Below are 25,715 nucleotides of genomic sequence, written 5' to 3'. Positions count from 1 at the left end.
TGTCTTTACTTTACAGACACACTGTATATTAAATTTTATTTATTCTAGATTTAAAATTTATTTATTTTGTAATTTTCTCGAATAATTAGTTTCTATATTAATTCGGAAATTAAATTTTTTATAATTTTTTTTTAATTTTAATTTAAATTCATTTTATTCAAATTCAAATTCAATGTCGCTATTTTCGGCTTTCGCTATTTTCGGCTTTCACTATTTTGGGTAGGAATCTTTTAAAACTTATATTCGACTATCGATATCGCAATCGATTATTTAATTTTGGCCGAATGCAACAGTGATTTATTGAATTTTTTTATAACACGGAATTATTTTAAAAGATGGATGCGGAAAAAACTCAATTAACACGATTGGAGGATGTGATTGAAAAATATTTGCCCCCAAATGAACTTTTAAAAGTGAAGCGAATTCTGTTTGGAGCCGAAACTCCGTATGTTCACTATAGATATAAATTAATGTTTAATATTTAATTAACATTTTTCATCAATACAGAGTATTAAACATTGCCGAAAAAGTTTATAATCTTGCTCGTGAGCGTAATTTCGAGCTTCGTGCTTTCCGTTTTCCATGTCCAAAAGAACAATTACGTCCCGCTCGTCTTGTTCGAGTCGGTGTAATCCAGAATAAAATATGTCGCCCTACAAGCGATCCTATTGTCGAGCAGCGACAATCCTTGCATAATCGAATTGGAGAAATATTGAATGTTGCCATGATGTGTGGTGTAAATGTTTGTTGCTTTCAAGAATGTTGGAGTACGTTAATTAATTTTTGGTTGTAATTATTAATAATTCCTATTTGATTTACAGCCATGCCATTTGCATTCTGTACTCGAGAACGAAAACCATGGTGTGAATTTGCTGAATGTGCTGAAAACGGACCTACTACATTATTTCTAAAGAATGTGAGTTGAAATACAATACAAATTTATTATGTAGCTAGAAATTTTAAATAGTTGGCAGCCAAATACAACATGGTCATTGTTTCGCCCATATTGGAACGAGAACCAAATAGTGATGTCATATGGAACACTGCAGTTGTTATTTCGAATCATGGACAGGTTTTAGGCAAAACCAGAAAAAATCACATTCCACGTGTTGGAGATTTTAACGAGTCCACTTATTACATGGAGTCGACAATAGGACATCCAGTATTCGAAACTGAATTTGGAAACATTGCCGTAAACATTTGTTATGGGCGACATCATCCACAAAATTGGATGGCATATGGCTTAAATGGAGCTGAAATGGTATTCAATCCTTCTGCTACCGTTGGTGAGCTTTCTGAACCATTATGGTCGATTGAAGCTCGCAACGCTGCCATTGCAAATTCCTATTATACATTTGCTATAAACCGTGTTGGAACAGAAGTGTTCCCTAACGAATTCACTTCCGGTGATGGTCAAAAAGCTCATCGTGATTTTGGGCATTTTTATGGCTCAAGCTATGCAGCTGCACCAGACGGTTCTCGTACACCAGGATTATCGCGAATACACGATGGTTTATTAGTGGTTGAATTAGATCTTAATCTTGGTCGTCAAGTCAAAGATCATTGGGGATTTAGAGTATGAATTTTCAAAAAAAAAAAAAAATGGAAATGTTAATTAATTTTTACTTTCAGATGACCCAACGTTTGGATATTTATGGAAAATTATTTACTGAAGTATCTAAACCATATTACGAACCACAAATCGTACGAAACTTCGAGGAGAAAAAATCCAAAAGCAAGCAATAGTTTAATTATCATATTCAATTATTGTTTATCATTATGAATTTAAATAAATTTATAAATGTTTTTTTTCAAAATCAAAATCATCCATGAACTTCATAATTGATCCGATTCATCATCATCATGAACTTTTTGTTGTCGTAATTCTTCTTTCAATTCTTTTGCACTGCATAGTGGTGAATCAACATCGAATGTATTGTTAAACTTTGAATAATCAACAAGGTATTCTCCAGTATCATGACGATAACGTATCAATTGTTCAAAACGATGTCCCCATAATATTTCTGATGGTAGATACGATGTTCGTGCTTGGACTATGTGAAAAAAAAAATAAAATATTCGTTAATAAAAAGTTGTCATTCACATATACTTACTTGTTTGTCCAGTAGATTCTACTGTTCCTTCAAGAATTGCAATTATTTCAAACTTTTCTCTTGTCATATCATCAACATTCATCTAAAAATTTAAAAATGAACAAAATCAATATTTATTATCAATAAATTCTTAAATTTACCGTATAGAATGGACTATCTTTATCGATAATATGTACGATAATTGCAGGCCATATTAGAAACACTTCATCATCAATCTCATCAAATTTAACATTTAATTTCTGATGAAAATATGGTATCATTTCACCTTCGGATGTCATTTTTTTCCTAATCAATTGTGCCGAAACTTTTGCTCCAATTATATGTGACCTATCTCTTAGATCACCGACCCTGAACATTAGACACATTTCACCATCGCGAGTATTCACTATAGCGTATCGGCTAAACATCAATGTTTGCGAACGTTTCTGTGGCCGAGAAAGTTTTGCAAAAATGAAACCAACCATAAAACATTGGATCATTACACCAGTAATCGATTGTAACATCATCAAAAACATTGCCTCTGGACATTCTTCAGTTGTAAAACGTGAACCATAACCGATTGTATGTTGTGTTTCAATTGAAAACAATATGGCACTGGCAAAATTTCTTAAATTTGCAACACATGGTGTCCATTCTTCATCGTGTAAATGTTCAAAATCTGAATGTGAAAATGCAATCAACCACCAAATGATAGAAAAACCGAACCAACTACCTAAGAAACCCATTGCAAAAACCAATAGATTCCAACGCCAACGAATATCAACCATTGTGGTGAACGTGTCCTGTAAATATCGTCTACTTCTCTTGTCCACATGTTCTGGACATAGATTAATGTTACCATTTTTCAATATAACACGTTTACGTATTCTTCCAGGAAAGAATTTACTTTCACGTCTTGTCCCTAAACCTGGAATTCGCAGTAATGATGTACTTTCTTTTGCTAAACGTGATTTTCTATCTTCTTCTTCCTGCATCAATAATTCTCTTGCTTCGATCGGTAGAATGGCCATTGCTTCATTATCACTGGCATTATTATTATCCAAATAATTATTATTTATTTCCGGTGTTGTATCTGAAATATCCGTGTCTGAATGACATGTCACTTGCATGTGAGAAAGATTGGTCGATTTCCATCGCATGCTTGTTCGTATATCATGACGGGATTTTTCATTCCCAATTGGAACAAGAGTAGCCGTTTCTGGTGTGAATTTCAATAATGCACTTTGATAGTGTTTAGGTGACACAATAGAGTGTTGATTTTGTGATCCTGTGTGTGATAACGCTCTCATCGATTTCGAAGTGACTCGTTTATGATGCTCGAAACGGATGGAACGAACTGTTGAATAGGGTGAATCTTTCATCTCACTCGGACCAGATGTAACAGATTTTTGTTTATGAAATGAAATTCTATGCGGTAATACATTTGTTTTTGTCGATTCTTTTGATGTTTCAGCTTTCGGTTGTGAAGGTTGAAATGGCTTATCATCACCGCGTGGATGATGACTAATTTTAACGTGCGGTGGCAAACTCAAATAATATAAATCTGGATCACTGAGACTTACAGTTCGATGGCTTAATTCGCTGCTACTGCTTGGACTTGATGGTGGCGGTGATTTTGTTTTTGATTCATGCTTTTCAACAACTGATTCTGCAGGTGGATTCATTTTACTTTCAGAAACCAATTTGGGAATGATTGTTGGTTCCTTAATTGGTGAATTCGGTACTTGATACAACGATTGTTCAAAATTGATAGTTTTTCGGTCCTCAGTCGGAGATGGATTAAAGTCAACTTCTATTGCTATTGACGATGGTTTGCATTTTTCGTTTTTTTCAATTTTTTGTTCTTCAAAGTTGACATGCGGTTGATTTTGAAGCCCAGGTAACAATGAAAAACCTGTTTTAGTTATAGGGAGCGATTTAGGATTATCGGAAATTTGAGTCATTGGTGTTAGTAGATCCGTTTCTGTGGAAACAGTTCGAATCGGTGGTGCATTCGAAACGGATGTAGTTTTAGATTTTTCATCGACAGGCATGATTATCGTCGAACTTCCAGTTTGTAAAGATATCGAACGTTTTTCTTTAGGAACATTTTGCAGTATTATTGATTTTGCCGGTTGTTTTGATAATTTATCTATTTCTTCAACAGGCATTCTTCCTTAAAGATTAATTGATTATCAAAAAATAAAAATGAAAGAGATCCACTCAACAGGTTGACGAAAAAAATGATTGAAATGATCAAATGTGTTGAAATAAATCTATTAACACTTTTTGTCCTCAAAAAAAAGATTCATCCAACACCGGACAAAACTGTTTTATTGAAAGAAATGAAATTGTATTTTTTTTATCGTTTTTGTCTTTTTCTTTCTACACTTTGGCATGAAGGACGGCGTAATGGATTATTGCCATCACCACTACCATCAATGGCCAACCGTCAATTATTGTGTTGTTTATTATGCGACAATCATCGAATGCTTGATCACGAAATCATCAAATTAATTTATTGTCTGAAAATGGAATAAGCCAGCAAGTACATTTCATCAAATGATAATGGATTTTCTGGCTTATTCTATACATGATGACGATGATCATAATCTTGTTACCGATAGAGTAGAATAATTCAACATTATCATTATTGTTTTTATCCTGATGGGCGGATGTAAAGGAAGATGCAATTGAACATTGAAATTCTTTTTTTTTTATTAACCGAATGATGATATTTTTGTTGCCTTTACATTTCTCTACAATAATAAATCAAGGTTAAATCAAAATATTAACTTTTTTTTGTTAAAAAAAAATGAAAGTCATATCAATCAAGAGTCAATGAAACTGAATCGGAAAAAAATGTACAAATATAAAAAAATTTCAATTTATTATTTTTATTTTTACCAAAAAAAAAGAAATTTTTTTTCAAAACCTTTTCTTTAAAATTTCATCTTATGTGGATACATTCGGTTACGCAATTGAAAATAGGATCCTAAATAAGACATTAACATTTTCTTTTCAGGATGTTTACGAATCAATCCCAACATTTGTTTGTCCATATCTTTTTGGTCGGCTTTACGTTGTTCATCAGGTTTCCAGGTCTGTTTCTCCTGAGCAAACACATTTGCACCATCGCCTTTCTTTTCTTTTTGTTGTCGTTTAACTTTGAAATATCGATCATTAATGTGTTCGGGAACTTTGACCGATGATATATCCAATTTGGTCGATGTAACAATCACAAACTGTTGATGCATACGACGTAAAGGACATTTGTTTATCGTGAATGGACCATTGACCAACAATAAACCAGAAGCAAGTTGTTTAAGGAAAACAACTCGTTTACCACGATGACGACCAGCCAATACGATTAAAACTCGTCCGGGTTCCAAACCTAAAAAAAATTTTTGTTTTATGAGATTCAGAAAGAAAAATTCACAATGGTAAAGCATACCTGGTTTCAAGGTACGTTTATGAGACTTGAATGAAACATGTCCAGATCGGCGTTTCTTGAATACAGGTTCGGTAGGATAATAACGGCGGGTTCGTTTTTGTAACACACGTCGTTCACCACCGTTTTTTTCACCGCCGATTTTTTTGACAACAAATTTCGGTCGTTTTTGGAGCAACTTATCGGCTGGGACCTTTTTCTTTGCGGCTGTTCGCTTCAATTTAGACCACAAATGACGAGTAGTTCGATGAGAAACCAATTTTTGAACATTTCGTGGCAATTTACTTTGCTTTACACCATCAGAAGAAACTTTTGCTGGAGATGCTTTTGGTTTTGGTGGAGCCTACAATTTAATTTATAAAAATAAATGAATTTGAATAAAAAAATTAAAAAGCAATTACCATTTTTTGATAGAATTTACACCACAAATAAATCAATTTGACTCAACAGCAGCACACGACAATACAAAGGAAAAGGAACAGTTCGGGCAAGCAAACGCACGCACACATACACACACAAAAACACACGTGAGGAGTAAAATTCGACCCGTCAAATAGTACGTGACATAGAAGCGCGAGTCGCAAATTTAAAATTTTATTTGGGTAATCAAAGTATTGATTTATTATTAGTTTAATTAAAAAGAATTTCATCAATTATAACTTTGAAAAAATAATTAAAATCAAGTATGTCGTTTTTCTGTAGATTTTCGTACTCTGGTTGTCATGCCCGGTGTGAATTCGACCGTTTCATATTCTTGTAAATTTTTAGAATTTTCCACCATTCGACTATTGGCAACTCTGGGAGTCATTCGATTCTTGTTGCCGGACAATTTAATTTGATCATCTAGTTTGGATAAATATTTTCGTTCGAATGATGCATTCTTTGGCTCTTTAAACTGCAAATTTTGATCATTAATAATGGATTGATCGGAATCATTGTCATCATGGTCTGTTTTCACCCAACGATTATAAATGGCAAAAGCACGTGCTGCCATTGGATTATCACGTTTGGCCCAATCGATTTTTGAAGATTTTTTTCGAGCAGATTTTTTAACAGAATTTTGCAGTTGCTTTTGCTTTTGAGCAGACATGGCAGCTGCTTTTCGAGCTGTTGACAAAATATTAAAACTGCAATCATTATCGGCTGAGACATCCAAACTGTCATTTTGTGAAATAATATTATCACAATTATTGTTTGATTTGCCATCTATTTTATCATCCAAATTCAATCGTTTCTGAGAACATTTGGTCATTTGATCATAATCATTATCAATTACTTCGGATAATTCAATTGATTGATCATCCGTTAATTCTTCAGTTGTTACGTCATCAGTTTCTAATCTAGAATCTTTGGGACGAAATGGTTGATAATTTTGAGATAATAGTTTTTTATCCTCTTCATATCTTAATAAGCGTTCACGAAGATTGAGCAACCGATTTTCATAAGAATCAAGATTAATCTTTTCATCAATTATTTCTGAATGCAAGTCTTCTGCTTCAAGCTGTATGAATAAATAATAGTTAACAAATAGAAAAAAAATCATGATCAAATTTAACATACCAGTGTTTTATCGACATTATTAAGAAGTAAAGTTTCTCGTTGAAAATATGATCGTGGCAAATTTTTGCCATCTACATCTTTGGTAATTGTTTCCAATTTTTCAATTTCTTCATCTAAACCTTGAAGACAATTTCGTAATTTGCGCAAAAAAGAATGTCCACCAGTTTCGACAATAAAGTGACGATTCATTATTCAATATCATATGTTATATATTATTATTATTATATGATTAATTTGATTCGATGTGATGAATAATGAATAAAATATCGAAAATGTGCCGGTTAAAATAAAGTTGACAACTTTAGTCATCACAATGAAAACAGAGAGAAAAAAATTCAACGAACATTTTAAATGACTATCACCATTGGAATGGAGATGGCAGCACATTCCAAATATTTGAATTTTTTTTTTTTACCAAAGCATAAAATAATTTGATTTTTGATTTTAATTTTGTATATATTTATCTGTGATCATTTGGGGTGACAAATTTTGAATTGTAATTTTTAGATGGATTAGTTTCTGGTCTAACAAGGATAAATTGATAATTTTGTATCATGAAACATTTGCTGGTGTAAACAATTTCAAGAATAAATTGCTTGAATTAAAAAAAAAAAATAAAAATAATGCTGCTATTAGCAGACACCTGATTTAATATAATAGGCATTGGTGTTATTTTCACAATGTTCCTACTGTTTGATTTAATCTTGATTTTAATTTTCCACTATCTAATTGTGCAAATCATTGTGATTGAGCGTAAATTTAAAAAAAAAAAAATTACGTTTGAAACGTGACTATTTTTTCAAATATTCATATAACATGTTTAAAAATCTATATCTATCTATCTATATAGAGATTAAATTCTAAAACCTTCTTACACAAAAACACACACCTTATCCACCGACATTCAATGTATTGAATTCCTATCGAATTCATTACACATCCCGGATATAATTTTTTGTTAGCTTTTGTTCCAATAGATTGTAGGAAATGTAATAAAACATATATATTCGACGCGCATGCGATCTAATCGCATGACAACAACAATAATTTTTTTTTTATTTATGTAACAGAGAATCCGAATTCAATGGAAAACCGTATATATATACGTGTTGACAAAAAGAGCTGACTGAGTCTGCAGCACTCCCTCCTCTGTATGCATGTGTCCTAATTTTTTTTTCTTTCTTGTTTTAATTCATAACTATGGATATTGCTACTACCACTGTGATGGTAGAAGCATCAATATATAAAAATGTATCATTGTGAATTTATTGTTGCAAAAAAAAAAAAAAAAATTCAAGCGCCAAAATAAAATTGAATTTATTATTTGTAAACTAAAATTATAGAATTTAGAATTCGTTATTATTATTATATCGAATGTATGATAAAACTTTTAATGTGATGAATTATTTGAATTGATGAATTTGACAATTTCAAAAATAAAAACCAACATAATTTTTAATCAATTTGATTCCATTTCACAATAGTCGATACATTTTTCTCATTTTGTATAAAAATGAAATTAATGGTAGTGGCACAATACAATGATAATTGAAATGGCTTTACTTTATAATTATATACACAATGAGAGAATGTATACTCTTTGGATTCAACTTTAAGATATGCTTCTCCTCCATTTCAGTATCTTTTTGTTATTCGTGTTCATTTATATTTAGTAAATAGCTCGTTTATGACCGTATATTCGTTCGAATGTTATTGAGTGTTGTTATAGTGTTACGATTACTGGGATCGTAACAATTTAAAGATGTGCATATATATGATTGTTATTGTTGATGAATTTATCTATTTGAATAATAATTGAAATTTTTGCCATTCTTTTCGATCATCGTAATCACCAGAATTGGTCTGTAATTATCATCATCGAATGTAAGTATGAAATAGTAACGATATTATTCGTATTTTGATTATCATTAAAAATATATCCAAATACCAAATGGATCGATTCAAAAGATGTAGAAAGTTTAGTTGTTTACAGAATTATATTAATTTATTATAAATTGTGATCAATCAATTTTTAGATGATTTTTTTTTGATTAAATTTTTCTCATTCATTTCATCATTATTACAACCGAAAATGAGATATTATCGTTTTGGTTTTCATTATGATATAACGATCTCAGATTGTATTCAAATTGAAATTGTATTTTTCTGTTTCCTGTTAATTTTGTTCCTTTTGAAATCATACGCACAAACCTTTGTACTATCGATCATAATTATTAATTAGACTTTTCTCCATTTCACCTAATAATAATCGAACGTTTGTATTTGTTTTTGTTTTTTTTTTTACTTCATTACACACAGTTATAGCGAAATTTCTTGCATATACCTTTGAAAGAAAAAAGTGCACGAGCTTTGTTAATCATCGTCATCATCATCATCATTGGGCCAAACAACATGAAAGAAAATGAAAATGGATCTAAGCCAATTCAACGTGTTCTCTTTTCTGTTTTTCTCATTTCATTTTTTTTCTCAACAATCATCATCATTGAAAGGTTGAATGATGTATAGTTGTTAACATCTTGTCCCGTTCTTTGACTTTACTCCATATGTAATTTTCCAAGATTGTTGTTTGAATCTTTTTTCTTTGTTTATGTGTGTATAACTGTGTTTTCAATACAATACACACCAAAATTCATATCATTTGGCATAAAAAAAAACGAAAACTACACGTATCTCATACAACACAAAACATAGTCGGAACAAGTCAAGTAGATTTGAATCGTGGTTTTTTCTTCAAGTTTCAAACTGAAAAAAAATATCAAGGTAAACATCATTTCTTCATCGCCGTTTATTCAAAGGGCCAATGATCATCATCATCATCGCCATCAGCATCATTACAATCACCATTGATATATCTTAGACCCTGACAAATTATTCTCTTTGCCAACGCCACCTTCAGCCACTCCTTCTTCAATCATAATCGCTTATCATGTCTTTTTTTTCCATTTTTTATGTGTTGTGTATATGCCATTTCAACATTCCTGATATGATCTAATCAATATCATTTTTTCTATACTGTTTTTGTTTTTCATTGAATTTCGATTCCTGAATATCTTATGTGAAAATTTATGAAATTATTTTTTAAATATTTTTAGTGTTCAATATTTCATCAAATTCGATCAATCAGTCATTCATTTCAGTTAAATCAATCTCTTAGGAATTCCCTTAATCAATTTTCAATCTGGTAATCACGTGGCAAACATATTGATTAAGCTTTTCCAATTAATCTTGATTCCTTCTCCTGGTCCATCATTGACAATTATGGCAGCTCTTTATCCAATTACGAAAAAAATCGAACAACATACAATTAATAAATAACGACGGCTATGACAACAATGATGATCCAACAGCTACAATAAAGACAAAGATAACGGATGTAATTCATTGTTTGTGATTTTAAACCATAGAACTTTTTAATTCTAAGAAGCAAAAAAACAACCCGAATACGAATCAATCTCATTATTATTATCCATTTAATTGCCTTTAAATATTTCTCAAACACGCAATCCACCCAAAATTGTTGTCAACTCTAAATTTGTTGTGTCATTTTTTAATTATTCGTATATCATCATTGGTAAAACGTATCTCATTTATTTTCAAACTAAAGAAAAAAAAGTGAAAGCTATCAAGTGATATACTCATTTATCATTGGTTCTATTCTTTTCCTCTTCTCCCACCTTTCATCATTATTTGCATTATATGGCATTCAAATTATTATTTTTATTCAAATTGATAAAAGATCTTGAAACTTTTATTAATTGTTGCGCAATATATCTCTAAGACTACGACATTTCAATTCACAATCATCCTCATAATCAACAAAAAAAATTTCATCTAAATAAAAATACTAATGATAATGTGAGTATAAATAGTATATTAATTCATTTTTTTCATTTGTTTTTCTTTGCTTTTATTTTTTCTTCATTATCTCTTTTATTGTCATATTTTTTTATTGTCATAACAATATATCGATGACATTCATTGAAGGCAAACAAAAGGGAACGAATGTGCTAGAAAAAAAAAACAAAAAATTCGAATAATGATTTTCACCTGGTTTCTATCTACGATCATAGTTTAATGATGATGGTGGTGTAACCGTTAATTTAATTATAATTCATTTAGTTTTTGTTGGGCTGTGTGAACTCATATACAGTTTTTCATGAGTAATTTATCAAAGAAAAATGACAAAGCCAAATCATCAAATTGGTTCAATATATAATGTGTACCATTTTGTCAATGATATATTTTTGGCAAAATAATAACTTTACTACCACGAGTTGCACTCAAACAATATATTTTCAATATATTTATTTATCGACCAGTCATTTTACTGTCTGTAATTAACGGCGTGTTTCTACTTTGTTTTCCTTGTATTCATTTCACGAATAATTACGGTTTGTCCAGCTTTATATTATGAATTTGTAATCAAGTTATTAGGAAAAAAACTTTATTATTTATAATGATCATTGATAAGTAATGTGAACAATAGTAAAATGAAATCGTATCCATGATGATGTTTTTTCGATTTCCCACATTAACTTGTTGTTCCATGTTTTTCAAGCTTCGAATATCATCACCATGATAATAGCGATTGCGTCCTATACTATGACAAACATTCATGCTATTGATAGATTGGTGTTCAACATCATTCGATTTGCTTATGTCAGTTTCATGTCATTTCTGTGATAGCGATCTCCTAATCATAAAATTTTTTCATATCATACATTGTATCAGTTTCTTTTTCATTTGACATCGAATCAGATCAGATCATCTTGTATCATTATCAATCTGATCAAAGATCATTAAAGTCAAGCCATTTTTTCTATCTTATTAAAAAGTAGTATAGAATACTTAATCTTCATCTGTTGATATCATTTTGAATGTTGATGTTTAAAGTATGAAGAATTAAGTCATTCATTGAAAATTGTTTTGAAAAAAAATCAATACCATACATGAAAAAATTCCCAACCATTATGAACGATTTTTGTCTTTGTATTAATTTCTTTTGTAGCTGTTGTTTTTATGTGTCCAAAATACTTTTCAATTCTTGACACATACACTTTATAATTAATAGATATGGCAATGATGTGAATTTGATATATAAATTTATATCATCGTCTTATAGTTTATAGCTTATTGTTTTTTTTTATTTTGAATGAATTTCTTTTATCTAAAAATAAATAATGATGATGATGGATAAGTTTATTTTTATTGGGCATTTAGATTTCATTTTAATTACATTTCATCACAATCGAAATGGGAAATGATTTCGTTGTTGAATTTTATATGTAGGTGCATTGATAATAGCATGTCATGATAATGAGAAGGAGGATAATCAGAAAGAGAAAAAATGATAAAACATCTACAACAGGTCAGTATTAAATAATTTGAATTTTTTTTTGGATTGACTTCATCTTGATCGTGATTATCATCATCATCATCATCATTGAAGATAATAATGAGTAAATTTCACTGATTTGTTTTATTTTTCACTAGATTCATTCTAACGGTAGCACATTGTTGTAAATTTTGTTACCACTTTTTAATTTTCATTTTAATTGCCATTTCGGTCTAGTTTTAACCGTTAAAATTGAGGAACAGATCGTTGTTCGAGGTTTGGCTAATATAGTAGTTCCTTGTTTTTATTTCCGAATGTATGCTCAGAAAAAAACTAACTAGTGGCAACAACAGGTGTCATGTGTTCTATAGAAAAGATGAACGATTGTAACTTTCTCTGTTGTTTTTGCATTCTTATTTTGGAACGTATCAAAAAGATCTTTTATTCAATTCTCTTGCTGCCTGCAAAATGACAGACTATATTCATTATTCACGTTGTTAATCTTGATTGTTGTTTTCATTTTATTACTATTGCATATATCCAATATTTTGCCGATTTTTTTCCTTTAATAAACAAATATTTGCAATGCAACACCGTTGATAAAAAACCCTTAGAAAATGCAAGAATTTTTAATCTGCTACAGCTTTCTATTTTTAAAACTGTTTACGAATTTTTCTTTTAACGACATCAACAACAACTTATGTAAAAAACAACTAGTGAAAAAATAACTTATAGTGTCATATTGATTGATAATAATGAAAATACTTCTCTATTTATATGTTGTTAAATCTATAAATAGGCCATGATTGTTTTGTCTTTCATTTCTCAGGGGTAGGTAGAAGAAAAGAAGGAAGGAAGAAAAAATAAAAGACTTGATATAAAAATTATTTTATATGTCCATCTGGACATTTGGAATTGGCTTTCATTATTTGAATCTTTACTGGTAGTTCAATAATATTAAGTTGCCATTTTTTGTTCATCGAATATACAAGAATATATAAAATCATTTTTTCAAGTTTTTCATTTTTTGTTTCCTAGTTTGTGTAAAAGATGGAGCCATTGAATGATATTTATATTTTTTTTCTATTTCTATTTTGCTAGAATTTTCTCATCATCATCAGATTAAGAATATCATTTCGAAAATTCAAGAAATTCTATATTCTGTATACAAGTATATCGACTATATATTTGTGTATATAGTCGAAAAGGTTAACGCATGCGTGTAAAATGTTATCAAAAAAAAAAAAATAAAAGAATGAACAGGCGAATATTGTAAATCTAAAAAATGAACCTATATTTTTCATAACATTCATTCATACTACTACTATTCACTAACGAAATAAATGGCTAAAACGACCGCCAAGTGTCGTCAGGATATTTACATTTAAAATAAAAAAAATAAAGTTTCAAATGGAAAAAATTTAATTTTTTTACTCAAAAAATCCATCTTTTAATAATTGATTATAATTTCAATGGAAATTATCTAACCAAATGATCATCATCGTCATTATCATTATCGTTGTAAACACGGCAACATTGGAAATAACAACTGGTGGTAGCCATATTGTTATCCACAATTTGCTTGTTAGTTATTTTTCCTTTGAAAAAATGATATTTTGTAGACGTGTTTATCTCGCTCCTTAGGAGTTTTCTTGCTCTGTCCCTTTCTATGCTACTCAGGATTTATATAATCAGAGAGGAGAGAAATACGGATAACATCTCTCTTTGTACATTGTCGCTGTTTATATGATTTGTATGTATAGAATGAGCTAACGTTGTTATTACATATGGATCTCTGCATCAAAAGGCATTTTTTTTTTTGTTTCCAGCAGTAATGATGATCTTGTTCCATGGAACCTGCAGGTTTTTTTTCTCGTTATTATATCTCATATATAAACCAAGCAGCCATATCCTCCACATACACAGAACCTAGTACGACCACATTAACAAAAACTCGTCGATGGCACATTCTCTCAACTTGTGTGTATGGTGTATTGAATATGCCGACAGTGATTCTCAACCACTGTGCCGCGGCACTTTTGTGTGCCACGAAATTCTAAAATTGTGCCGCCAAAATTTTGAAATCGTTAAAATATTGTACCGCAACAAAAAAAAGGTTGAGAATCACTGGAATACGACATTTCATATTGAAATTGAATGTAAGCCAAACAAACGTCAGCCATTATCAGCTATCGGTACACATACATATACATACATACTTTTAAGTTAACTTTTGTATGTACATTATACGAAGTATAGATGGAGAGTTTAGCTCGTAAATGATAAATTCACCACCACTGAGAGTTGAAGCAAAATGATAATAGTATGCAAGTTTTGATATGCAGTGAGACTGGCAGCACCATCGCAACAATTCTTAACAATGACGCATTTTCCAACACACACAATCCTGCTCACTTTTTCCCTCTTTTTTTTTGCTGCTGCTGCTGCTTCTCAACTTGTAATAATTGTGTATGTGTATATGTTATGTGTTTTGCTCTGGTTTGGTTTTGTTTTGTTCGTTTTATATATATTGTGATTAGGAACTTTGTATATTTACCGACGAGCAAATCATACACATAGACTTTTTTTTGTGATGTTGTTGTCGTCGTCGTCGTCTTCTTCGTTGATATTGGAGATGATGAGCTAATAAACAAGAAAATAACAAAAAATATATCTTCCACAAAACTATCATCTAGCCAACCTCATCCAAGCCAAGTAAGCAAAAGCATTCGTCCATTTATTTTTCCATCCATTCAACAAAACACATAGAGAAAAAGTAATCTATAGAAAACCAACATTTTTTACCAGAAAAAATAATTGGTAAATTTGTCGCCCGTTTTATTGTTGTCATCATTGTCGTTGTTGTTGCTACTGCTGTTTGTTCTTTCGCAAGCAAATACATCATCATTCACATAAATCTACGAAATCATCATGACTATGATTCTATACTGTAATAAACAATCAGCATCAGCAGCACATTCAATGTGAAATTGAATTTTGAAAATGACGAAAAAAAATGATGATATTGTTGATTCTTTTTCAACAATTTTTTCTTTAACAAATGGCAATACGATATTCTTTTGGTACGTTCTTGATTGTTGGATAAAGTTTGTGATTATTATCCTCATTAACCTAACGTTTTATACATGCACAACACATATACAGTGATGAAGAATCTAGTTTATAAATTGCTTTCATCTTGCAACTAATATAATTCAGCATTTTGTTTTCTTCTGTTTGTTTTTTTTGTGTGTGTGTGTGTGTGTGTATGTGTCAAAGCTCAGCATCCGATTCACCCTTTTGAAATTTTCTTGAATTTTGTTTGTCTTGTAGCCAGTTTTTCCGTAATTTTAGTGGTTCTTTTCGCCACTTCTTAAATAATAATAAATCGAGAATATGTAATTTTCAATTCTATACTATAGAGTTTGTTCATTAAAACAATTTTGTGATCAAGAGGAATTATGTTTACTAGGCTGGTGGTATAAATTGTTTCATTTTATCTCGATTTAATATTTCATTCATTAGGTGTGTGCCTATTTTTGACAAAAACTATTGTTTCTATCATTTCTGGATCTTTCAAAAACGCCCATATCATTCCATTTGATTCAAAACGAAAAAAAATCACGTTTCGATTTGCATTTTGATTTTTTCCAAATCTGATTAGTTGTAATATACATTGGATGATTTACAATCAAAACATTGTTTTTTTTATTTATTTTTGTTTTTATATTTTTAATTTTGATTTATATAAACTATGATACTAATTATATATGTATTATATTATTTTCATTTTCGAAACAGATCTCAAACTATTCTCGAATCTAAAACAACAAAACAAAGAAATTCAACAGTCATTCATCAGTTGATCTTTTTGCGCTTGATATTAATAATATTCAAAAGACAAATATTACAAACTTATTCATCGACTGATGTCTTAAAAAGAACAAAGCAACAACAAATATCTTTATTTCTTGACAATATGATTCGCATTCAACACGTCCAAAGTGTTTATCATTCAAGTTTAGATTGAGAAAAAATCAACGAATGCGATATCATCAATCACAATCTCATTCGAAAACCAAATTGTGAGCTAACCACCAAACAAATATCGAATTGCCTCATCAAATTTGGCTTTTGAAAAAAAATACAAATTTCTCCAACCAACATTTGCATACAAAAAGGATCCACGCCACAAATATTGGGATAAGATATTGAACGGACAAAAAACCACCAATTCCAATATCGTCTTGCATCGTCGTATCTATATTTGGAGTTTTCTTGCACTCGATTTTTTTTTGTTGCTCACTATTATTTACTACTACCGATACCATACACATTTAAATCAACACATACAAAGACATCATTTCATATATTTTGATGCTTTTATTTTTTTTGGCCCTCGAATTTTTTTTGGTTTTTATTTGTTTCGTATTTTCCAAAGTCAAAGTTTTTGAAGACAAATTCCAGAAATTGCCGAATTTAAATGTTCATCAATCTATCTAACAAACAAGTTTCATCATCCTAAATATCATTCATAATTTCATAATTTAAGTGAAGTGAAAAAAATATCCACATAAATACATAATCCGTATCTATTTAGCTTTATGATCAAAATTATCCATTTTTTTATTCATTCATCATTTATTATGCCTGGTCCACTTAATGATATCATATATGAATTATTCTTAACTTCTATATTCACAAACATCTTATTTCGTTTATAATCATCGAAAAACAGATTTGGTGTTAATTTTGCATTACTTTCAAAGAAAAATCAAAAAAAACTACACCTTACGATTGATTGTCCTTGACTATTTCAAGATTTTAAAAGACCTATCGCCCATTAAAAAAACACAAGATGGGTCTTTTAGGTAACGGTGATGATTCATCGTTGACTTCAAACACCGGTTGGGGCATGATGCCACCGATGAATTCCGGTGCTGATTGGGGAAACGCTTCGTCCTCAACGTCGTCGTCCATTGGTGCCAATAACATTTCCGGTAACAATCATAATCATAATCACAGTTTAAGTTCAAACAATGCCAACGTGTCTGCTATTGGCGGCGGCTCGTCAACAGCGAATTGTTGGCAAAACAATAGTGGGCAACAATCCAGATCATTGGTCTCAACTTCCGTCTCAACCAACGAACAAGCCTTGTCATCATCACCAAAACTATCAAGCTCATGGGCACAAGCTGCCGGTAAAGGTCTTTTGGCCTCTGGAAATCAGAATCAATCAACCGGTAGCGGAAACAACAATTCCCACCAAGTCAACAATGTGATTATTCAATCATCATCATCATCATCATCAAACGCCAACAATTCCAATCACATCGGTTCTGTCTCTTCCTCCTCTTCTGGACCAAATCAGACAAGTGTTACGTCCTTGTCATCTGGCACTCAAAATAACCAATTTAGTCATGATTCGTCGTACTCAGTAGCCATCCTCAATAATGGCAGCAATAATTCCAATTCCCAGAATGGTACCACCGGTTCTAATTCAACTATTTCAGCATTTCAACAAGCAGCAAATTCGCAAAACAACACCGTAAACAGTTCCAATAATAATTCATCATCGGTTGCTTCTTCATCTTCGAATGAAAACCTAAGCAGTAATGGTAACATGGGTGGTAAACGTTCCATAGCAACTGCTAATATAAAAGATGTTATTGGTAATTTGAGTGATGAAATACGTGAAACATTGTTGACTGAAAAATGGCGTTCACCTGTAAGCATTTTTTACAACAATCAATTTAATTAAATTAAATTATTATTATTACTATTATATTTTCAGGTGATAAATCAAGATTCTCCTTGGAATCTGCCTCCGTCCCCGCAATCATCCAGTCCAAAGGATACGTCACAATGGCGTTGTCCAGTCAACTCAGGAACCGAGATTTGGGAAGCTGTTAAAAAAGAGAAAAAAGACGGTAATGGCAATGGAACTGGTCAATCAATGGTCAATAATCACAATGGTATTCAACCTAATGCTCCTGGTGTGATTCATGGTGGTCCACAAATGAATGGTCCCACGGCAACCACTCCTGGATCATCGGGCAGCATCTCTACTCAATTACCATGGGGGCAATCAGGCGCTCCTTCAATTGGCGGCACTTGGGGTGATGAAGATCCTGACTTGACAAATCATTGGGTGCCTAATCCCATTACTAGTGGTGGTGGTAATGGTGGCAGTGCTGGTGGTGGTCATTCTTCAAGTATTAATTGGTCATCTACGAATGGACCAATATTGCCAAGCCAGAACACAAATCAAACGCCATCATACGATTCCGGTTCAAACCCCGGTTGGAATCAAACCAATGAAACAAAAAGTTTCGACTCAACGAAAAACGTTCCCCGTAAACCATGGGGCTCATTTGATAATGCTGACCAGTCGGAACAGAATTGGGAACGAATCGCTACTGACAGTAGTTTTGGCACTTGGAATTCCGATCCATCTTCATGCAAAAAAGAATCTGGTTGGGATAAAGAATCCATAGATTCGCAAAGAGGAGGCCCTGTTGATGATGGTACTGCTTTGTGGAGTAGCACCATTCGTCAAGGAAAACAGCCGATTTGTAATTGGAAAGATACCAAATTCGGTGGCAATAATTGTGAGTAAAGCATCTTATTTATTCAAATGTCTAATTCTTGGATATTCAATCAGCTATGTCCAACCAAAACAAAAATGGCTCTAATGGATGGAACAAAGGTACAATGAATTTAAATCCAACTAACGGTAGTATTATTGGTAGCATATCCAATGGTGTTAGCAATAGTCATCAAATCCTGCAACAACAAAAGCCTAATCAACAAATGACAATGACAAATCGTTCGACGCCATGGGCGTCCGATACTACTCAACAGCGTAAATCGCCATTGTGGAATACAATTGAAACTGCCGCCGATTCATCTGCCAAAGTTAATGGCCAGACATCATCATGGCTTTCGGACTCGCCTTCTAGTTCTAGTCTACTTTGGCCTGCAAATGATATCAATAAACCAAATAATCCGAAAACAGGACCTGGTGGAACAGGTTCGATGGCTGGCCTTCCTTCCAGTTCATCAAATTGGATGGATCATCCTTCGGCATCAATCGACACTGGCCATTGGACAGCACCTAATCCTTTGTTACAAAATCGAATAGTTGGCGCTTCTGGGGGCAGTCTCATGAACAGCCAAAAATTATCTCGTGAAATTCATTCAAGTACTCAATTTAAAACCTTACAAAACATGGGCTTTAAGGTATTTGATTGATGACCTATCTAATCTAATTATATAATCTGATGCCAATCTTTTATTTACCACAGAAGGAAGATATCGAAAACGCATTGCGAAATAATCAGATGCGTTTCGATGAAGCTTTAAGTAAGTTATTAATTCAAATTAATTAAAGTATAGATATATAGTTTAGAAAAATCTAAAATTTACATTTGTAGAAGAGCTAAATGATGATATGAATCGACGTGCCTTAACAAACGATAATCGTAATATGCGTTCGAATATATTCAATGCTCAACAAGCTGCTGCCATTCCTGGTTCAGGTCCTGGTGGTAATGGCAGTATTAACCAAAATACAAACACTAGCAATGTAAACATTTCATCATTCCCCAATCGTCAAATGGTTGAATTGATTCGCCTGGCTATCAATGCTGGCTTTCTCAATGCACAGGTATGTTTTACAGTTTTTCATATAGTAGAAATAGAATTCTACATTTTTGTTATTATCATTCAGATTCTCAACCAACCAATGTCACAGCACAATCTTGAAATATTGAATGAACTTTTGTCTCAGCTTAAATTATTGCGCACTATCCAGCCATCGCGTGATGCTGCATCACAAAATAAGATTCAACAAATTAAGCAGATGATATGCAATCTTCAAAATCAAATTCAAGGTCACAATTCTACGACCAGCAATTCTCCATTCATGATGATGCCACCTAATTCTGGTGGTCGTGTGCCTGGTATGCCACCATCTGCTGCTCCAACTCCACCAAAAGTGTCGGATTTTTTTGCCAAGCAAAATCCTGGTAATCAGAATCCCAATACCAATGATCTTGCCTTTGATTCATTTGTGCAAAATCCTTCACATGTTGGTGGTAGCAAGTTGGGCACTTGGAAGAATCCATATAAACAGGATGATCGATCTTCAAATAATAATGATTTTGTTCGCGCACCTGGACCACTATCTAAGCAAAATTCACATGCCTCAAATTCTAACAATTGGACAGGATTTGCTTCTGAAGAAGTTACTTGGGGAACTGATAAAAGTTCAAACGAACTTCCTGCGCCATTAGGTGGAATCGTTGATTATGATGTTTCAGATTCGTTCTCTGAACGTTTTGATGGCTATTACCAAACCAAACCATGGAAAACTGGTTCTAAATCAGCTGTTGATATTGATGTTACCGCAGTATCATCTTTGGATTCACGATCTCCTAATTCATTATTGAACACATTTAGTCAAAAGGATCCATTCTCGTGGTCATCTGCTTCATCAACTACTGGTGGTACTGCAAATCAAAAACCTGGTTTATTGAATACACAAACTGATTCTTTTGGTGGTACATTCTCGAACCCCTCGCCACATAGTAATACATGGGCTTACAACCCTATGCCTGCCTCTGCAACACAAAATATGTTTGGTTCTGGTGATAAAATCACTTCACAGCACAGTGGTGGCTCACAGAAAAAATCTGGAGGTTGGTTAAATAGCAATGCTCCAGAATATAATTTGAATTCTGAGTCATTGTGGAGTAATCATGCTTCTGGTGGTGATAATCATACAGCCGGCGGACAGCCTAATGCCAATAAACCGCGTCCCCCTCCAGGATTATCCGGAAAAATGAATCAGCAAAATCCTGTTTCAACAAATTCAGGAAGTGTTTGGAATTCTTCGGGCCTCACTACCAGTAGTCCATCATCCGGATCATCAGAATATTTACGCTTGCGTAATCTTACCGCTCAGGTTGAATTGAATTCAAACACAATGTAGAGCCTTTAGCTATAATTTATTTTAAATTTTTCAGATTGATGGCTCTACATTAAAAACCCTCTGTCTTCAGCATGGTCCATTGAGTCTTTTCCATATGGTGTTGAATCATGGCGTAGCCATTGTACGATATTCACATCGCGATCAAGCTATCAAGGCTCAATCAGCTTTGAACAATTGTGTTCTTGGCAATACAACAATCATTGCAGATTTTCCGACTGATAACGAAATTCAACAATATTTGACCCTTGGGGGTGTCACTACCACAGCTAACCAACTATCGAATTCTCTTACTGCTTCAGTTGCAACCTGGTCAAATGGAACAAATGCTAGTCACACAGTGGTAACTGCTGGTTGTGGCGGACCACAACAAATCCAGTCATATCATTCAAATTCTGTATCAGCAGCTGCACAACGTGGTGTTGGTGTTAGTGCTGTCCAAACGTCATCTTCATCGTCTTATGGCAATAATGCTGCTTCCTCATCGCAAACCAATCACCAAAATTCATTGCCTTATGGTGCTGGTGCAACTCATTCCTCTCATTCTTCAACGCCTAATTCGCTTCCATTCGGTCACCATCAGAATCAATTCAATGGTAATTCTAAGCTTGGTGCTGAACACAGCATCGGCGGTGGCTGGAATACGGCACCTATTGTTGGCAATCCTGCTATGATGAGTGGATGGAGTGATATGAGCACTGGTTCCAATTCAACATTGGGATTAGGTCCAACTGGTGCCAGTCTTTGGAGTACAGGCGGATTCACTTCCAATCAAGCTGGCACTAATGATCGTCAAACACCAACAATTCAAAGTTTCTTGCCTAACGATCTGTTGGCCGGTGAGAATAATTAATTTAAATCAATTAATAATTTTAGACATAATTACCCACATATATATTCTCAATGAATGTTTGAATATTCATGTCGATCGAGGAAGAAACCAACTTCATTTATCTCATCGTATCAATTTTTCATAATCAAGCTTTGCGAAATATTCCTTTTATTCACTTCATTTTTGGCTCTCTTTCTCCTTTCTCTCTCTCTCTCAATTTCAATTGTGATGTGTATCAATCTACTACAAAGAATTGCTCTTTCATTCGTCCTTATAATATCGATTTCACCAGTTAACGAAATTCGCCACTGGTAATGATATCGATTCCAAAGTTGTCTCTACTTGTTGGATTTGTCATGATTATGATGATGATTCAAAATTTGACCTCAGACAAACGAAAATGTTTCCTTGTTATATTTCTGAAAAAAATGATGATTATCAACAAATCAGCACAATGTGTTACATTCAAATAATCTCTGCGAATCATTTGTCGATTCGTCACTCGTGCATTATCTTGTCATTCACACTCATTAATTATATTATTATCAATTACCTTTTCGTATAAATGACGTATCGATATTTCTCTTTCTCTTTGTTTTCATCTTTCGGATAATATTAAACACTTTCCCCACCATTACACACCACCAGAACCACAAAAATACGTGTAAGAACGACAAGTATTTTGTTAATTTTATATATCACACACACACCCACGCTTGCCTACATACAGACAAAAAAAAGCCAATGATGATGATACTATCAAACAAATCTATTCAAATCTCGATCATTTATTATTTAGCTCTTGCTTGATTTCTGTGTTTTGATTGTTTATTATTCTCTCTTTCTCACTTTTATTATTTCTTCAATTATTTTATTCTTTTAAACAAAAAAACCCTCAGTCAATCAATTATTCATTAATTATTGCCCCTATACACACTTGAACATTTACAGACATGAATTATATTCACACATTCACTAACCATAATATTCGGTCAAAGTCAACGCTTTCAAGTAAGTGATTTATTATTGTCTTTTCAACCAATTTTTCAACAATCTTTTTCTCATTCAAACAGGTCTTTTTATCGATCTTGTCAACACATACACACAAGTATAAACACATTGGATGCTTTTAATTCTCGCTTTTATTCGTCAAATTCAGCAGAATTTCCTTTTCATTTGTTATTTTATTTTTGCCAAAATTGCCAAATTTGATCTTGATCTTAATCACGTGAATGATGAATCTGGCCCCCTCATTCATTTTCTGCAACATTCTCTCTTTTTCTATGTGCTCAGCTAGCCAAATAATTTGATCTGCATCTGAACTTATCATCGAATGTGGATATAATTATGTTGATGTTGAATCTGAATTCAAATTCTCTTTTCATTGATTATAATGGGTGATAATTTTTTTCGTGTGAATCATACAAGAATTTCATTTGAATCATCATACACACTAATACACATACCAACATAAAAACATCCACAAACCTCTCATTGAACACTTTCCAATTACCCTAAACAATGATGAAAATTTCAACACACAAACACACACACACATACACACAGTCAAGTTGCAGACTTGTACAATCAAAATTTTCATTTGTATTTCAAACAAAAAAAAATTCTTTTGATATCTCTTTCTTTTTCAAAAAAAAATTCCATTTGGGTCCACCAGTTGGAAAACAAACTCATGAATTAGCAATCTTTTTTCTGTTAATCCATTCAATATTGATAAACACTACATTTCCCTGCCTACGAACATTCAAATTTCTGTTTTCTTTTCTTTTTTTTTTGGAAATTCTCTTTTCTTTATCGTTATAATAATAATGAGCTCTACTTACGCCAGCCAAATTTTACTTAAACATTTCTTTCTCTTTTGTGACAAAAAAAAATTCTCTCCATTTTAAAATTAATTACCTATATTTAATCATTTAATTCGTAAAATCATTGTATATCATGTAATCAAAATTAGTGGCAAAAAATACCTGATAATTACCACCGCTATATTATTATCTTCTATTTCTCTCTCTCCCGCTCTCTTTTGCTCACGCACCACATTTACACACACATCTTATCGATAAGCGTGTGCCTGTATGTGTATTCCGTGTGGTTGTGAGAATATATGAATATATGAATTGTGTGTGTCGCTTTCTCGGTGTTCCAAATAAAAAAACAAAGAAATTCCCGACTTTCTTAAACAGAAACAATTATTTAAACAACACACACCACATTCAAGTTGTTTATCACACTTATCATCATCATTTTCAAAAGTGATGAGTGATGTGATTATCTTTTATCTATAAAAAATTTCGTGTTTAAATTCTCAAATTTTTTTTTTGTTTTTACCAATTTATATTCAACAAAAAGAGAAAATTATTTTTTAGTTGCAACAACTGAAATGAAAATTCTTTTTTTTTTGATCTTTTCCTCTTCACAAAATACATACAGACGCACACACACACGCAGACAAAGACATGAACAATTATTTGTTTCATTCAAAAAAAAAATCATTTTTTTGTTTGTTAAAACTAATATGATCTTCAATCAATCTGATATTCGTCATACGCTGCTAAACATTTTAATGTCTTGGAACAACAACAACAACAACAACAACGACAAATTTTTCAATTTTTATTCACATTCGTATTTGTCATCAATCAATCAATTATTTAATACCAATAAATTATTTCGTATTCTGTAATCGAAAGAAAGAAAAAAAAACATATTTTTTATTCATTATTATTATTATTTGATCATAATTAATACAATATATAATACGAACATGCACGATCAACTTTTTGCTAATTTGCTAACTTGATAATCGATTATTATTATTATTATTATACTATTATATGATTTAAATATTTGATTCATTCATTCATTATCAATCAATGGTTACACTTGATTTGCATTATAAAACATACACAACATACATAGCTATATATATGTATTGATTCATGTTTGAATTGATATTTTGTTTTTTTTTATTCTCAATGTGAATGTATGATGATGATGATGATGATGATAATCAAACAATGAGAGAGAAAGAGATGAAAAAAAAAATTACGCTTATTATTATCACTTCAAATATTGTTTAATTAATTTTTTTCCATCATTCATATCAACACAGCATCAAAATTCGACCATACATAAACATACAAACACACAGACTATACTATGAAAATATCCAAAAAAAAAAAAAAAAAATTCATTCAATGAGCTATGATCATCAAATTAAATTTCTTATCCGTTTTTTTTTTCTATCTGTGACACATGCCAGCAAACAAAATTATGCTCAACAAGTTGACATTGTATCAAAAACGTCGAAGTAAAAAAAAAAAAAAAAATTCAATCCATCATCTCTCGATACTAACAAAACAAAACAAAAAATTTTTTTTTGCAATAGTCCTTATTACATTACATTCACATTC

General features: G+C 32.0%; 5 protein-coding genes across 8 annotated transcripts; 2 read left to right on the top strand and 3 right to left on the bottom strand.

The window, feature by feature from the left end:
- Positions 1 to 264: 264 nt before the first annotated feature.
- pyd3 (beta-ureidopropionase pyd3) lies at positions 265 to 1,823 on the top strand. The gene is made up of 5 exons (XM_047063371.2): positions 265 to 445; positions 508 to 767; positions 822 to 916; positions 968 to 1,576; positions 1,633 to 1,823. The coding sequence occupies exons 1-5, from the start codon at positions 336 to 338 to the stop codon at positions 1,744 to 1,746; spliced, it is 1,188 nt and encodes a 395-aa protein (XP_046919327.1). The 5' UTR covers positions 265 to 335; the 3' UTR covers positions 1,747 to 1,823.
- Positions 1,729 to 4,584, bottom strand: LOC124499460 (uncharacterized). Its single transcript, XM_047063370.2, has 3 exons — positions 2,255 to 4,584; positions 2,115 to 2,196; positions 1,729 to 2,054 (listed from the first exon to the last, which is right to left on the bottom strand). The coding sequence occupies exons 1-3, from the start codon at positions 4,262 to 4,264 to the stop codon at positions 1,837 to 1,839; spliced, it is 2,310 nt and encodes a 769-aa protein (XP_046919326.2). The 5' UTR covers positions 4,265 to 4,584; the 3' UTR covers positions 1,729 to 1,836.
- A 390-nt stretch (positions 4,585 to 4,974) lies between these two features.
- Positions 4,975 to 6,080, bottom strand: RpL6 (ribosomal protein L6). 2 transcript variants are annotated; one of them, XM_047063372.2, is made up of 3 exons: positions 5,946 to 6,080; positions 5,548 to 5,887; positions 4,975 to 5,487 (listed from the first exon to the last, which is right to left on the bottom strand). In XM_047063372.2, exons 1-3 carry the CDS (start codon positions 5,946 to 5,948, stop codon positions 5,036 to 5,038), a joined length of 795 nt encoding a protein of 264 aa, XP_046919328.1. In that variant the 5' UTR covers positions 5,949 to 6,080; the 3' UTR covers positions 4,975 to 5,035. The 2 variants fall into 2 exon arrangements, with proteins under 2 accessions (XP_046919328.1, XP_075584797.1); XM_075728682.1 differs by having other exon boundaries at positions 4,975 to 5,887; positions 5,946 to 6,052.
- A 56-nt stretch (positions 6,081 to 6,136) lies between these two features.
- On the bottom strand, positions 6,137 to 7,943 carry LOC124500228 (uncharacterized). Its single transcript, XM_047064276.2, has 2 exons — positions 7,105 to 7,943; positions 6,137 to 7,045 (listed from the first exon to the last, which is right to left on the bottom strand). Exons 1-2 carry the CDS (start codon positions 7,291 to 7,293, stop codon positions 6,224 to 6,226), a joined length of 1,011 nt encoding a protein of 336 aa, XP_046920232.2. The 5' UTR covers positions 7,294 to 7,943; the 3' UTR covers positions 6,137 to 6,223.
- Positions 7,944 to 8,765: 822 nt separating this feature from the next.
- On the top strand, positions 8,766 to 24,491 carry gw (trinucleotide repeat containing adaptor protein gawky). Of its 3 annotated transcripts, XM_047064117.2 has the most exons (10): positions 8,766 to 8,988; positions 9,424 to 10,980; positions 16,262 to 18,188; positions 18,255 to 19,071; positions 19,125 to 19,702; positions 19,768 to 19,825; positions 19,897 to 20,129; positions 20,193 to 21,428; positions 21,490 to 23,295; positions 23,358 to 24,491. In XM_047064117.2, the coding sequence occupies exons 3-9, from the start codon at positions 17,319 to 17,321 to the stop codon at positions 22,303 to 22,305; spliced, it is 4,608 nt and encodes a 1,535-aa protein (XP_046920073.1). In that variant the 5' UTR covers positions 8,766 to 8,988; positions 9,424 to 10,980; positions 16,262 to 17,318; the 3' UTR covers positions 22,306 to 23,295; positions 23,358 to 24,491. The 3 variants fall into 3 exon arrangements, with proteins under 3 accessions (XP_046920073.1, XP_046920074.1, XP_046920072.1); XM_047064118.2 differs by lacking the exons at positions 8,766 to 8,988; positions 9,424 to 10,980 and adding an exon at positions 14,985 to 15,175; XM_047064116.2 differs by lacking the exons at positions 8,766 to 8,988; positions 9,424 to 10,980 and adding an exon at positions 14,985 to 15,543.
- Positions 24,492 to 25,715: the final 1,224 nt, after the last annotated feature.

The sequence above is a fragment of the Dermatophagoides farinae genome, chromosome 2, assembly GCF_024713945.1.
Source record: "Dermatophagoides farinae isolate YC_2012a chromosome 2, ASM2471394v1, whole genome shotgun sequence".
Classification (NCBI taxonomy): domain Eukaryota; kingdom Metazoa; phylum Arthropoda; class Arachnida; order Sarcoptiformes; family Pyroglyphidae; genus Dermatophagoides; species Dermatophagoides farinae.
The sequence above is the reverse complement of the archived record's forward strand: the minus strand, read 5'-3'. Positions and strand labels throughout refer to the sequence as shown.

Excerpts from the sequence above, each read along its gene's own strand:
- pyd3 (XM_047063371.2), top strand. The coding sequence starts at position 336 with ATGGATGCGGAAAAAACTCAATTAACACGATTGGAGGATGTGATTGAA. Across the intron at positions 446-507 it reads CTGTTTGGAGCCGAAACTCC|AGTATTAAACATTGCCGAAA; the intron begins GTATGTTCACTA and ends TCATCAATACAG. Across the intron at positions 1,577-1,632 it reads AAGATCATTGGGGATTTAGA|ATGACCCAACGTTTGGATAT; the intron begins GTATGAATTTTC and ends TTTTACTTTCAG.
- LOC124499460 (XM_047063370.2), bottom strand. The coding sequence starts at position 4,264 with ATGCCTGTTGAAGAAATAGATAAATTATCAAAACAACCGGCAAAATCA. Across the intron at positions 2,197-2,254 it reads AAGATAGTCCATTCTATACG|ATGAATGTTGATGATATGAC; the intron begins GTAAATTTAAGA and ends TTAAATTTTTAG. Across the intron at positions 2,055-2,114 it reads AGAATCTACTGGACAAACAA|TCCAAGCACGAACATCGTAT; the intron begins GTAAGTATATGT and ends TTTTTCACATAG.
- LOC124500228 (XM_047064276.2), bottom strand. The coding sequence starts at position 7,293 with ATGAATCGTCACTTTATTGTCGAAACTGGTGGACATTCTTTTTTGCGC. Across the intron at positions 7,046-7,104 it reads ATAATGTCGATAAAACACTG|CTTGAAGCAGAAGACTTGCA; the intron begins GTATGTTAAATT and ends TTATTCATACAG.
- gw (XM_047064117.2), top strand. The coding sequence starts at position 17,319 with ATGGGTCTTTTAGGTAACGGTGATGATTCATCGTTGACTTCAAACACC. Across the intron at positions 19,703-19,767 it reads TACAAAACATGGGCTTTAAG|AAGGAAGATATCGAAAACGC; the intron begins GTATTTGATTGA and ends TATTTACCACAG. Across the intron at positions 19,826-19,896 it reads GCGTTTCGATGAAGCTTTAA|AAGAGCTAAATGATGATATG; the intron begins GTAAGTTATTAA and ends TTACATTTGTAG.